This window comes from Xiphias gladius, chromosome 7 (assembly GCF_016859285.1).
Source record: "Xiphias gladius isolate SHS-SW01 ecotype Sanya breed wild chromosome 7, ASM1685928v1, whole genome shotgun sequence".
Taxonomy (NCBI): domain Eukaryota; kingdom Metazoa; phylum Chordata; class Actinopteri; order Istiophoriformes; family Xiphiidae; genus Xiphias; species Xiphias gladius.
In genome coordinates this window covers 4,829,187-4,844,763 of record NC_053406.1, presented here as the reverse complement: position 1 = coordinate 4,844,763, position 15,577 = coordinate 4,829,187, and the positions used below count along the sequence as shown (strand labels likewise).

The following is a 15,577-nucleotide window of genomic DNA, read 5'->3' as shown; positions in this document are numbered from 1 at the left end:
GCTGAACAGAGCAGCCCAAATAAATAAAGGTTACACAAAAAATCCAATCTAATCACAACACAAGCAGAAATCTCCTCCACGAGAGGAAAATGAATATACCGTGTAGTAACTGTTCAGCTTTTGTCTTTCTCTGAGGCTAAGAGCGCAGTGGCTTGGCTCCAGTACTTTATATCAGTGGTTGTTTTTTTCCCCACTCACTCAGACCCAGGAGAGTTAAGCCAGGTGCTGATACTTTTACTGCAAATCCCCATTCGCCTCATGCCTCTCGCCTCAGCAAAAATGAAATCAGCGGGGATCCAAAGAGTTTTTTGCGCCTTAATTGACCTCAGATATACTTATGACACTCCCCACATTTCTAAACGCTCTTTCTTATTCGAGTAACGGCTTTAGAGGATTGAGCAGCCTCGATGTATGTACCTTCAGGTATGCGCTCTTTTGTGTGTGCTTCTTAGTTTCTCACATTTGCAAGTTTTTGCCTCTACAGCTGACATGGTGAGCTGTGTGATTAAGTCTGTGGGATAATCTGGGACGGTTAACTTGCTGCATCGAAACCATAACAAAGCGGCTTCTATCCATCTGTCCAGCTGTGTACGAGCCAGCAATGCAATGACTGGCACTGAGATGGAAAGCCAGTGGCTATCCTTTCTGAAATTTGAATGGATCTTGTGTGTTGCATCTTAAGCTGTGCTACACTTGCCTCCTTGCCTCACCTTAACCGCATCAACAACCTCAAAGCTCGTCAACAGCTGCTAAAGAACACTGAAAAGCACATTTCTGAAAATGGTGGATTCAGAGGCTACACACAGTAAATGTACATCAGAGTTTCTGTTACTTAATGTGAATACATTTACGCTTTGCATCATCGTGAAGAGCTAAGCTTGGTTCCTTTTACACCTTTAGATCTTTAAATGGTATATGATCCTTACGTGGAGTTGATAGCATTTTTTTGAATCAAGATCCTTTCAAATCCCTTCATGACTTTAATTAGGTTTGGCTGTCAACATTTGCAAGTAACAACAGTTATAAATATCTAAAATTCTAAGATCTGTAATCAGCTTTTGTCTGTTGAGAAGGCAGATGAGCCACAGAAGATATGAAATGTTGATTAAAAATGTCTGAGATATTGAAATAACCGTTGAAATTGAAATATTGAAATTTTTAGGTTAAAATATCTATACATAACTGATGTATAAAAGTTTAAGTGGGAGACTCACTCGAAATTGATGTGATATGAGATCATTTTCAGCACTCTGTCTGTCTCACTGAACAGACAGCCCTCTTGCGGTAATAAACGAACAACCTTTGGCTAAGTACAGACACCAGTTTGCAGACGGCAAAAGTTTCATTTTAGCCATTATGGCATAAAAGTTATTTAGTGACAGCAGACAAAATCTGCCGCTGGTGATATTCGTTATTTTAACCAGCAACTGTCAAGAGCAGCTAAAAACGAGAGGCTCCTACCTGATTGTTTTTTACATTGCTCTTTGCTAATAAAAAAAGAGTGTGGACAGATAAAAAGTTTGCTAAGAGATCCGTTAGGGTCAGAGTTGAACAAATTCGGATATGTTACAGAGCGGGGACTGGTTCCAAAATAGAACCAACTCTTGCAACTCAACCTGACTTAGGACACAACAGTGAGTTTCAGTACTTACTGTGCATCACCTGATAATGTCTTCGTAAACGCACACTGTCTATAGCCTGGAAATTTTATATATATATATATTTATTTATTTATTTTTTACATGGAATCCATCAGTTCTTTCACTCAGTGATGTAGCATCCAAGTGGACCCAACGTTTAAATGGCCTCCAGGGACCATAACTTTGTAGCATAGTGAGTGGGACATAGTCCACTTTCCAACAATAACATGGTCTCCCTTTGTTCTTGCGCTCGACTCCGATACTTTCCCATTAGCCCTGGTCCAGCTATGAATAACAAGGGGAAAACCCCTTCCATTTGTAAAACGTTCATGTTCAACTCCCACTCTCCTAATGATCTTCCTTTATCTTTTATGTCACTATAGCAACCAGCATTATACTGTATGTATGGATTTTACATATTGTACCAGCACATATCCTACAATACTGAAAGGAATTAAAGGAAGGATTTGATAATATATCATGAATAGAAATTAAAATAAACAGGGGATGTTCTTTTTAAGTATTTACTTAATTATTGTATTCTTTCGTATGTATTAACTTACATAAAATAACATAAAATATACATTAAAATTCCACCATCTCATTTAACTGACTGTCTTACCTACCTTCATGACAATGAAGAGGACCAGGGTGACGAAGACGTTGACCTGCGGGTGTTTCCAGGCTTGGGAGTGTCCGATGTAGTCAAACTCCTCAGCAATGCCCTGTTTGGCCCATGTCCGGTTGTCCAGTAATGTCACCAGAGACTCCTTCTGGGTGAGCTACAGGTCACAGGAAGTGACATTATCAAGATGGAGCAACAGGGGTGGGCAGTTTTGTAGCATTCGTTACGTTATTATTACTATACTTTAGAATATACATTATTGGAGAGAGTCGATTTATTGATTTGCTAACCGTGACTTTGACCCTGACAACTGTTACAGCATTTTTTAACTGACTCGCCACATCCTTACCTTTAAAAGCAAAATGCTGGCCTTTAAGTGAAAAACACTGAATCACATGTTCAGTCCTCAGAATACATCCACGTCGTATTAGCACAGGACTCAATGCGTAAAACTAAAGTGTAAAGATCACTGAATCAATGTAACGTGTTTGTAAGTATTTTTTCTTATCTTAACATTATCAGGTGAGCACCAAAAAGAAAAAGAAAAGCAATTTCACTGTGATGTTATATGCTTTCCAGTGCTACACTACCACTGTAGCTTACTAACATGATTACAGAATAAACTTAAAAGTGACGGAAATATACATGTACATGTAAATTTGCTGTCTTGAATAAAACCAAACTTTTGTGGTCAGTTCAGAGCAGAAAAAGTAAAGTGATTGGTCACAATAACAAGGCAAAGTAAAGTCAGACTCATTATCTGTATTTAGAGTAATACATTATAATAAATAAATAAAATGGGCGTTTTCAGAAGTCTTATTCTTATTTATATCATTTCAAATACTGACTTCTGCTGAAATTGCAGATTTTCCTCGATGCCATTGCATAAATGTTTTAACTTAAACTTTTTAAAATATAATAATTACTAAAATTCAACAATAAACACATGCAATATTGTGAAATTCCACAATACACACAGTTTTTTTCAGCCTCTGTGATAACCTCAACCTCTGTGATAACTGACCCAAACGTGTTGTAAAATACTTTAATACAACAGGCATTATACCTGCTTTATGGCCCTTTATTTCGATTTATGTTCAGCAAGACGCTCCAAAAGGTTAGTAGGCCAAGAAAACTAAAACTAACTAGCTTAACCAAGAAAACTAAATATGTGCTTTGTTTTGTGCTTCAGACTGCTTGTTGATGCATTCAATTTCAGCTTTCACAGTTCACCTTTCGTTTGACCTTAAACTGCATCGAAAATGGCTGTGCATCCGACTCCAAATCTAAATGTAAATACTACTTTTCGAAAACTAAATATACTTTAAAACTCTTGGTGTGAAATCAGCTCAGTAGTCTACAGTTTTCGTTTCCTCATTAATTTCCTCACTCACGTCAAACAACTTCTCACTCAGCTACAGCCCTGATCCCTTGTCACATCTGAATTACAGTGATGGTTGTAGTGAAGCGTGTATAAAAAACAACATGATATGATTAACGGGGGTGGGGAACCTACCTTGCCAGCCATAAACTGTCCAAAGCCAGGGGGAAATGTTAGCGTGGAAACAAGTAAAGTGACCAATGCTGGATATAGCAGACGTCTGAGAAAGAGAGAAAGAAAAAGGGAGACAGAGAGAAATAAAGATCAGAAAAACAAAAATTAAACAATCAAATGCTGCAGAAAAAAATTAAATCTATAAGCACTGTCAGCAAAATGTACATAAAATATCAAATTTAAAATAGGCTTAAACAGCAGAATAACCCCCTTTTGTTTGTTATTATATTGCTGATTTATCAATGATGCATCAGTGTGTAAGCAACATTTGAATTTTGTATCTGATTCTGGTTTGAACTAACTATAACTTAGTTAAATCTTTAACAATGCGTCATATTGTATAAATATATCTCATGTTTTGTATGAAAAATAATCTGAAAAGTAACTACAGCACTCAAGTAAATGTAGTGGAGTAGTTAGTACATCTCCCTGAAATATACCCTAAGTATCTCGAAACTGTATTTAAGTACAGTCCTTGAGGTAAATAGACTTAGTTACTTTCTGCAAATGGTTACACTAACTTTTTCATGAGGAATCTGTTGATGGCCTTCTGTTTCCTGATGAACTGGACAATAAGTCTGTTCAGGTACACAAACAAAGCCCCACCAAATCCACTGGCAATACTGCAGAGAGAGAGAGAGAGAGACAGAGAGAGAGAGAGAGAGAGAGAGAGAGAGAGAGAGAGAGAAAGACACACATATCAGAAAAAAGTTGGACTGCTTTTTCTACTGGGCATAAAAATGAATGTGTGATCAAATGGAAACTGGATGGAATAAATTAGTTCAAGTATAAACAAACCAAAACATCAATTAGAACATTTTTCTCTCTCAAACCACCTCCACAGGTTGTCCCCAGTGCTTTTGGATATAATAAAAACAATTTGAATGTGACGAGTCTCCAATAGGCTGTATGTTAATACCAGGAGAAAATAAGCATTCAGAGCCAACACATACAAATATAGGATGGAAAGAAGTAAGGAAGAGGGATGAAGTGTTAGGAAAAAATAAGAGAGAGGCGAGGGGCGGAAAAAAAGAAAGTCAACAAAACACGTAGGAGGAATATGCTGTAGACACAGAGGAGGAAAATAGAAAAACTGAGAAAAACAAAGACATGCATTGAAAGGTGAAACATACTAGAACTGAAAGATGAACAGGGAATTACAGCTAAGAGAGAGAGAGAGTGAGCATACAGTCAGATGGGGATGTGTGGAGGAGTTAGAGACAAAGCAGAAAAGAAGGTTTACATAAGCATGCATTTAAAAGCTCAGTGGGAGTCCTCTTTATGGCAGCAAAGAGGAAAGAAAGAGGACAGAGGGAGAGAAAGAATAGACTCAGACAGCTATGCAGACAACCTAATGCTTATACATTTATTTTGCTGCATTATTAATTCCGTCAGATACCTCTGAATAAATAATGAACAGGGTGATGAGGGAGTCTTTGCCCTCTTGGTGCAGCTGAGAAAAACACGGCATGTGTCCATTTTTGTGTTCTTTCTCTCTCCGTGGGATAGTTCAGGATTAGGATTTGGGTTTGGGTTTAGGGTAAAGATTAGACTGGGGGGTAAGGTACTGTTTGAGGCTGAGCAAGATTAGGTGTATGGCCAGGTAAGGGTGGGCTGGTGCTTCCCTTAAAATGAGGGGAGGGGTGGCCGGTGGTTGGTGAGGTACAGTAATAAATATCAGTGCTGCAACTGACCATTATCTTCAGTATGGATTAGGGTGACATTTTTTTGATTCATCAATTGATAGTTTCGTTCATAAAATGTCAGAAAATAGTGAAAAATAGTGAAAATGTTCATGTTGATGTCTTCAAATTGTTGGTTTTGTCCGACCCCTAAGATATTCAAATTACAATGAAAGAAAATGGGAATTTTTTAGCTTTTTTGCTTGATAATCTTGATAATATATACTATAATCAATTATCAGATTTGTTGTTGATTAAATTTCTGTTGGTTGACAAATTGATTAACTGACTTATTGTTTCAGCATCAATAACTAAATCAGGAGAGGTAAATAAATCAACCGAATGAATCAATGAAAAAAAAATCACCACATAAGAACTTGTACTGTAGGGGTCTAATGCAAGGCTACTGTATGTATCTGTTTGTGTCACAAACATTTCTGCAGTCCTATCTGCATTTGGTGTGCGTGACTCATATAGACTCGCTATTGAGCCTAAATGGAGGCCAATTATACTTTTTTCTTGTCGTCAACAAATTCCATAAAAAAAGACCAAAACCAACAACGAATCGAAGCCTGATATATCTTATTCCTCTCTGCCACGGAGCTCCATTTTTGTCCAAAAACTATTAATAACACAGCGGTGAGCCACTAAGTTGCATGAGCCACTGTAGTTTATTCTTAGCGGAACCAACATACACCGTCCTGCTGCCGTAAATACTTCCTACAGCACAAAATGTGTATTAATCCCCTGCTAAAAATATTCCCCAACAAATGCACCTTTAACAAGTATGTCCCAAACAGCAGTAAAAACTAGAGTGCCTAGCTATTTTAGGAAATTATTTAGCCTTTTAAAAAAATTATATTTATAAATATATACCGTGACCTGTTTTTTTCCCGCCTATCTTTAGTAGGAAGGAATATACCTGTACCTGATGGGAGGCATAAAGTATTGAGAAAAAGACTGACACATTGTTGGTTTTGGTCTTTTGAATGGATTTCTAGACAATTAAAAAAAATAAAATGTATCACCAGCCTTACCCTTAAAGGTACCTTGCTGAGTTTTTGACCACTAGAGGTGCTATGAAGCAATGTTTTGATGAGTGGTTCCCTGTTTTGTTTCTGTCTGCTGCTCTACTAGCAAACACATAAAAACAAAGGTGATGAGGTACACATTCCTGCCGTACATTTTCACATTATTCCACTGATCAACAGTTAGGGAAATTTGCAAAATGTGTTACAGAAGATTAATTGAACATTTTAAGAAACAAGACACACACAGTCTATTTTTGTGAATAAAACTCAGTCTAAATGAGCTGTGTTTCTTTATAGGAGAACTCCACAGAGCATCATTCAGTCCAGTCCTCTTAGAACCTGAAATATGTTTGTTGCAACCACAAAATAAAATTGGGATGTTGTGAAAATACACAGTGAGGGTCTGGTGTGATAAAGGTTTTCACTGCATGATCGTCGAACTACTGCAAAATGCTGTTGCATGTGTTGACACATACAATGCATTCCAACTTACAAGTTTACAATCACTGTACTGTATGTATTTGCATGTATGCATGTTTCTGTGTGCAGTAATCAGGTTGTATTTCAGCCTCCTCTTGTCCCACTGATTCTCACTTCTATTGCCTGAAGGTGTAAACACTAAGTAGAATAGTGTGTGACTCTTCAAAGACGTGCCCTTGGCAGCATGTAACACAGAAGAAACTATTTCTGGCCTAGCTGACTGAGACACTGACCGACTTTCCCTGCTTGAAAGCTATTGGCAGGGGAAGATACAAGTTACACTGATGTCTACACACACACACACACACACACACACACACACACACACACACACACACACACACACACACACACACAGACACACATACAGACGTGCCAATGCACATGTACATACTAGCACAGTGTAAAACTGAGGCTGAGCGCTCTGCTGCCTTCTCTGGAGTTAGTGCTAAGTAAGCTGTATGTGCAAGCCAATGATGCAGCAGTGGGTGTTAACACATTTCGGACAAAAGAAAACATCCAAAAGATGAAGAACAAAAGACAAGAAGGAGAAAGAAAAGAGGGATTTTCTTCTCTTGGGGAGCCTATGCACAGTTGCCCACAGGCATGTACTTTCATCTGAGAGAAAGTAAGGGAGGGAGGGGGAGGGAGAGCACCTCACCCATCTCTCCACCACCTTTCTTCTCGGAGCTCGTGGTCTCATTCACAGCTGTGGAGGAGCCCTCAGGCTAAGGCAGGATAAAATAGAACCTCCCTCAGTGTGCTAGCAACTGCTGCGGGCTGAATTATCGATGTTAGGTGACTCACGCGGGCTTCCCTGAAGTAACAACTTCACAAGCTACAGTGAGTGGAGCACCTGAATAATATCTGAATTCATGCCGTAGTCACAGTAAATGGGAATACCTTTCAGAAAAATCAGATGGGCAAAACAATGGCTCACGATGTTTGAATGTATTTGAAGTTTCTATGGACTTTGCAGCAAACCAAATCTGTGTTCATTTAAACCATTATTTGTTGACAAAACAAAATTTTTATTACTTTCTAATAAAGAATTATTTAGAAAGGGCTATTGCGCTGTAAATTAATAGTTAAAAAATTATGTTTTTGAGTTTATGGCTCACTCTTCTTTTTTTTCGTTTTGAAACAAATATTATATTCCAAATTCTGCCCAATGTTTTCATGAAATGAGAAACTGGCCAATAACCACTCAAAACTTACCCGATGACAGCAAAGGCAGGAAGCTCCTGGAGGTCAAAGGGAAAGTCTAGCCGGAAGCGGGTTTTAAACAGGGCTGTTATAGTCTCTGGAGGAAGAAAAAGTACAGCAAGAGTTAGGACGGAGAGCAAAACTCTGTCAAAAAAGTCATCAAAATCATGCAACTCTTGCAAAGAGATGCAGTGTTACAGCAGTTCAGGCTCTGTCCCTAATGGAAGGTAGCGAGTGAGAAGTACACAAAAAGTTCAGCTCATTGTGGAGGTGATGACCAGAAGTCCTAACCTTGAGTTTGAACTGCTGCCTCAAAACTGAAATTCTGGTTAGTTGTCTGCTTTACAAGAAACAAACCACCCCTTTTGCTACGTGACTTCTAGTTATAATATTTACTGTATAGGAAATCAAAAAAACCCCAACAATTTTATGGTCCATGTTTTCTCCTGTTTTTGCTGATGTTGCAGCTCTGTGCTGATTTTTCAACAAAACACACAGCCCCCCAATACAAAGATCTACTAAGTAATCCTGTTGGTCTCTGGTATGTTTGACCTTGCCGTTGTTATTTGTAACAAAGTTAGTTAAAAAGTTTTCAACCTGTTGGCATCTTGTCAAAATAAAGGCTGCAAATTGGAAATATTGTACACTATTTCCACAATTCTGAGCATACTTTAAAAGTATTTTTAACGTGTAGTAGCAAATGTTTTGAGGCATTTTGTGACCTGTAAAGAAGCAAAGAATCCAACACAATGCCAACCACTGTTACTCACTTTACTCAATAACAATTTTGTGGTTAAACTTTTGTCTTAGTGGTTTGAAAGATCTTTGTGAACTTTTCATATCGCAAATCAAGAAAGTACTTTAAACCATACTTGCACTTCTGTCCCATTCATATACAGTACTGTGCACTGTGTACATGTCGTACTACCTTCGTCTCTGTTCCAAACAGCCAGTACTCTGAAGATGAAGGCACTGAAGGTAGCAGCAAAGAAACCTCTCCAATAGTTCCTCACGGCAAAGAATGTGGATGTTACTTCAATACTGAACAACACTCCTGGAACACACACACGGACACACACACAAATTTATTACAGCATGTAATTGACTTCTGTTACTAGATGTTTCTTTCCGGAGACTCACCTCCTATTGGGGCAGCAAAACAGCAGCCCACTCCTACAGCACAGGCTGCTGCCAGCATTTCTATGTTCCTTGACTCATTCTGAAACACACACACACACACACACACACACACACACACACACCCGTGGGTTACATACATTTAAGTAGCTGCTCCACAAAACAAATCAAAAGCTGGGATCAAAAGTTAAAAAAAAAAAAAAAAGTGGATAAATTAGCTCTATGCCTTAACTGCAGTTAAATGACGTTGGTAGCTGCACTGTTCATACAATACTAAAGTCTTCATGTAGGAGAATAATAGTGAGGTTCTGGTCAGATGAGGAGATGCAGTGTAACACACAGTAAGACCCATAGAGGAACAAATGAAAAGACTGAGCTGCATGACTGCAGGGCAGAAGGTCACAGTGCATCATGGGAGGTGTCTTTTTTTTTAACATGACTGATCTTACTTACCTTCATTCCTATGAGACTGGCTTCCTTCAAGCAGCATGGCAGTGATAAAGCGAGGTTAGTGTGTGTGTGTGTGTGTGTGTGTCTGTGTGTGTGTGTGTGTGTGTGTGTGTGTGTGTGTGTTTCTCCCTTTGACTTTCTACTCAGTGGTTTATCCTGGTCTTACAAACTTACAGTGTGAAACTCTGAGTAGCATGCTGTACTGCTGCTTACAGACACACACACACACACACACACACACACACACACACACACACACACACACACACACACACACACACACACACACACACACACACACAAAGATGGTCACAGAGTAATAAAAAGGGGGGGTGTCAAGGAACATATTGCAAATACAGTTTAAACTGAATATTTCTGCTTCTTCAAGGTTAAAATCAACGTTTCAAAGATATATTTTTCTTGAGTGTACTGACATTCACCCTTGTACCTAGAAACTTAAAACTGTTTAGGATTGTTAAAACCATCTGAGGATTTGTTTTTCCACAACAATCTTATGCAGTTAGCCTCCAGTGGACCAGCATCAGAAATTCATGCATTGAGCTTCATGCAATAATATTTGTATACTTTTATCCTAAATCTTAACTTTTTCTGTAAGGTTTACTCATACCAAGTGTTCCAAGTTGGACTCAGAAAACTTTTAAATTATAAATTGGTCATTTTGACTTGATAAATACTTGTGAGTAGGTGCATCTTGTGTTATCTGCAATGTCACTAGCATAACAAACCTGAAAACACTAAAAAATATTGTGCTAAACATAAAGCAGTCCATGACAAAAAGATGGACGGGAGAAAATATATTCCTTTTTTTTTTCTGGAGCCAAAAATAATCCAACAAGGGTTTTTTCCCCTGTTTTGAAAGTCAGAAATGTGACTAGTATGACAGGTCTGGAACACTCAAAAAATTGTTTGTGCCTAAGAGAAAACTCTGTATATTTAGTATATATGTATATATGATAAAACAGATGATTTTAAGGTAAAACAAAAAGAAGAGCACTGTATTTTAAAGGGTTATAAACATGTTTCTGAGACTGGATACAATAATAAATATTTAGCTTTAGTTTAAGTATTTGCAAAATGAATCAATTTGACAAGACTTCAGCAGTGGAGAAGAAGGGACATGGACTGCAGAGCATGCAGGGAATTGTGCAATTGAATTACCTTAATCCCTATAAGACAAGGCTCCTTCAGGTAGCATGGGAGTAAGAAACAAAGTTAAACTAGTAAAGACAGATTAATGCCACTTTTCTTTTGTTTGTTTTTCTTTTTTACTGCTAATACTGTGTGGCATTGTAAGGTTGAACAAATCTGAATTTCAGTCATTTTGTTCCATTAAATTAATGAAGCAATGCTTTAGCACCAAAATTTATACTTTACCAACTGACAGTTCTAATAAAAAAAACATTCTTTTCAAATATATCTGATCCAGTGAGACCCCTTTTCAAATAATGGCATTCGCCATGCGTGTGTGGAGTACTCGTCCCTCTCTGGTAACAAGACTAGGTATCACCTGGTATATGGCTAGACCATTTATGGTCAATGAGTGAAATTGAGGATGTAGTTGAAAACTGCTGTGAAACCGCTCTAAACAACTAGTAGCTTAAGTCTGCTAGAAAAGTTGGTAATTGTCGCTAGATGACATAATACGCTAATTAGCATAACCATGATGTCATCGCATCATATTTACCTTCTGTCTAGTGTCAACCGGTTTCGGCCCTTTAACTGTTTGCTTCTCTCCTATTCTCTGTGCTCACATATACAGTATTTTAATACAGCCAAATTACCCATATAGCTGTTCTCATTTGCACTTTTTTCTCTTTCTGTTGTCAGACAACGGAAAACGTATGACATGGTGACTGAAACATGGCCCCTTAAGACGACATGTTAACCAGCAGTCACTTCCAAGCCATTTCCAAGCTGCAGCTCTGCCCTGCTAAAATCCTGATTTTATAACCGCGACGTCGTCTGACAAAATCACCACTGGCAACACTGCCTGTTGGGAGAACTTCAACACTCGGTAGGCTGACCAATGGTGTACCTTCATCACTCAGTCAGTCAGTGACAATCATTCTCATTTATAGGGCTGGCCTAGTCAAACTAAGGTTGAGCCAGTCAAAAAGTACAGAAGGCTATCTAAAAGCACGCAGCAAGTAGCTGGTTTTTAAAGCCCACAGGCTACATTAGCATACTGTACTTCAAACTCTTGAGAGGACAAGCTACTGCTGCAGAGGGACACTCCACACACGCACACACTCTCAGCATTAATATGCTATAAAATGCAGCACAACACTCTAGAGGGAGGGGAAAAGCAGTAACAGAGGGTTACTAGGAGACAATGAGAATGATTATGATTATTGAAGAAAGGTAGATAAAAAGGAAGAGAGGCAGATGGATAAACTAAAAACTGACAAACTAAGCAAAGCAAAAATGGAGGAGATGGAGGGACAGAAAGTCTTTACGGAGGGTTGTAAAATAATGCCTCTCATGACATTTAAAGTATATTGGTATAAGGCAAATGCCAACATTTATATTTATTGTTTTCAATAGGAAAACAACAGTAAACTCTGCCAACTACTGACAAGCAGAGGCAGATTTTCTCACCTTCAGCTGAAGCAAAATCAGGTGTCCATCTAAATGATTATTAAATTAGATTCTGGCATGTTTATCCACATGTTCTGTGATTAAAATAATCTGTTTGTCTAGCTGAAGTGTTACATCTCCACCAAGACACCAATTTCAAAGGTTTTGATCACTGGAGTTTTCCTCCGTCCTCAGACATTATGATGACAAAAATGGCATGTCCAAGATGTGAGAAATTTCTTTATATATCATGATATCAAACTGTTAAAGGCCCATGTGCCAACTGATGATGAGTCTTCAATCAAAAAAATGGGGGGCAATACATAAAGTACCAGGATAGCTATACTAATGACTTTTAAATCACTGATTCAGTGCTATGCTATCACTTTTCTGTAAGTTTTAGAATATGTTTTGCATATTTATATTATACATTTTACCATGTTCAGGTCTGTATGTGTTCTATGTTTCGCCTGGATGCAAGACAAAATTTGCTTCAGGGAAAACTACTACAATCATCTCATATGGATGTAATGTCTGGGTATCCACACTTTTTGTCAGGCACTGTAGGTATTTAATGTTAACAATACATCTTACTGTTGCTGTTACTTTGCCCATTCTGTGAACAACAGATGGCCAATTCAGCTGATTCTCCAAATCACCTTTGCATAAATGTATCTTTTTTTCCAATGCACTTGACCTTTAGTGTAAGGTCATATTGTGGATGCAGCACAAGGATTTTTGGCACCCTTCCTTCAATCCCACTGCCCTCTGTACTCTCTTCAAACCGTCCCATTTTCCCACCATTTCATCCCCCAAGAGAGGTGCTCACATCTTCAGAAAAGAGAGAGATGAGAGTCAGATTTTTCTTTGCCTTCTCCCAGCTCCAGGACTCCTCTCCCAAAGGATGGAAAAGTGGGGGGAGGAAGAAAAAGAAGGATAAGAAGGAGGAGATGATGAAGAAGAAAATTATTTTGCTTTCCTTCTCCCCTGATCGATCTGCATCTTTTCCATCCTGCTTCATTTCTCTGAGCAGAGTTAGTTTTGTAGAAGAAAAATTTGTTGACAAATAACAGACTGATAAAATATTTATAAAATGGGTTATTACTGGCTGTTGAGTTTACGTGGGATGAAAGAAATTGAATTATAAGGAAAAAGAGAATAATTTGCATTTCGTGTCTGGGTCTGTTTTCCACTTTTCTTAGCTGAAAAAATGATTGAGGGACATAGGCAAAACAGGCAAAAGATTTTTGTCAGGAGAGAAAAAATGTCAGGAGTTTCTGCTCTTTGCTCTGAGTCATCAACAGACCAGACAAAAACAGACATACAGTTAGGTCCATAAGTATTTGGACAGTAACACAATTTGATTAAATTTGCCTCTGTACATGACCACAATGGACTTGAAATGCATACCAGAAAGTGTAGACTTTCAGCTTTAATTCCAACAAAAATATCGCTATAACCGTTTTTATACATAGTCCCTTATTTTCAGAGGCTCAAAAGTAATTGGACAAACGAACATGATTATAAATATTAGGATTTATTTTAATAACTGGATTTAAATTGTTTGCAGTCAATGACTGCCTCAAGTCTGGAACCCATGGACATCACCAAATGCTGAGTTTCCTCTCTTGAGATGCTTTGCCAGGTCTTTAGTGTAGCCGCCTTCAGTTGCTGCTTGTTTATGGGTCTTTCTGCCCTCAGTTTTGTCTTTCAATAAAGTGAAAAGCATGCTCAGTTGGGTTGGGATCAGGTGACTGACTTTGTCATTGAAGAATATTCCACGTCTTTGCCTTGAGAAGCTCTTGGGTTGCTGTCACAGTATGTTTTGGGTCATTAACCATCTGTATTGGAAGCCCTGTCCTATCAAGTTTGCAGCATTTGCCTGAATCTGAGCAGATAGTATAGCCCTACACACTTCAGATTACATCCTGCTACCTTCAATAGCAGTCACATCATCAATAAACACCAGTGACCCAGTTCCACTGGCAGCCATACATGTCCATGCCACAACACTACCTCCACCATGTTTGACAGATGATGTGGTTTGCTTTGGATCATGAGCCGTTCCTTTCCTTTCCTTCTCCATACTCTTCTCTTCCCATCATTCTGTTACAAGTTAATCTTGGTTTCATCTGTCCAAAGAATCTTGTTCCAGCACTGGGCAGGCTTTTTTAGATGTTTTCTGGCAAAGTCTAATCTGGCATTTCTGTTCTTGAGTGTTGCCAGTGGGTTGCACCTTGTGGTAAATGCTCTGTATTTACATTCATGAAGGCATCTCTTGATTTTAAACTCTGACAATGATACACCTGCCTCCTCGAGAGTGTTCTTGACCTGGCTAGATGTTGTGACGGGTTTTTTTTCCCACCAAGAAAAGAATTCTGCGATCATCCAATTTAGTTGTCTTCTTTTGGTCTTCCAGGCCTTTTGGTGTTGCTGAGCTCGCCAGTGAATTTCATCCTTTTAAGAATGTACCAAATTATTGATTTGGCCACTCCTAAAGTTTCAGCCATCTGTCTGATAGGTTTGTTTTGTTTTTTCAACCTAATAATGGCTTCCTTCATTTGCATCGACACCTCATTAGACTGCATATTAAGAGTTCCCATGAACAGCTACCAAATGCAAATTCAACACTTGGAATCAACTCCAGCCCTTTTTATCTGCTTAATTTGTCATGAAATAACAGGCCACACCTGGCCATGGAACTGATGGTCAGTCAATTGTCCAATTACTTTTGTGCCCCTTGCAGCTTAAAAATGGCCATAATTCCTAAGCGGTTAATGCTATATTTTTTCGTTAAACCCCTTGAATTAAAGCTGAAACTCTGCAGTTCAATCACATCTTGATGGCTTTTTTTCAAATTCATCGTGGAGGTGTTCAGAGGACAAACATTGTGTCAATATCCAAATACTTCTGGAGCTAACTATGTACTGTAATGAAAAAAATTAAGTCTGCACCATTCAACTGTCCCAAAAAGCGTCACTGTTGGAAATTATTTACTATTCTCATCTTCAATCTCATTTATTCTTTCTGTTCTTCTTTCCTAGCCTCACTCTGGCAATTCAACTCCTGTCATTATCTTTCATTCACACTACCTCCAACACCTGGAAAAATGTTTCAACTGATTTCTCTTTGCTTTTAAAAAACCTGTCTTAGGTTTTTGTTTTGTTTTTTTA

General features: G+C 38.4%; 1 protein-coding gene across 1 annotated transcript in view; it reads right to left on the bottom strand.

Moving 5' to 3' along the window:
* clcn2c (chloride channel 2c) overlaps positions 1–15,577 on the bottom strand; it is a 168,355-nt gene that overhangs the window by 56,462 nt on the left and 96,316 nt on the right. The window contains exons 7-12 of the mRNA XM_040131541.1: positions 9,360–9,438; positions 9,148–9,273; positions 8,232–8,316; positions 4,342–4,443; positions 3,782–3,866; positions 2,267–2,422 (exon numbers count right to left, since the gene is read on the bottom strand). Of these exons, the coding sequence (XP_039987475.1) occupies positions 2,267–2,422; positions 3,782–3,866; positions 4,342–4,443; positions 8,232–8,316; positions 9,148–9,273; positions 9,360–9,438 (633 nt within the window). The remainder of the gene's footprint in view (positions 1–2,266; positions 2,423–3,781; positions 3,867–4,341; positions 4,444–8,231; positions 8,317–9,147; positions 9,274–9,359; positions 9,439–15,577) is intronic.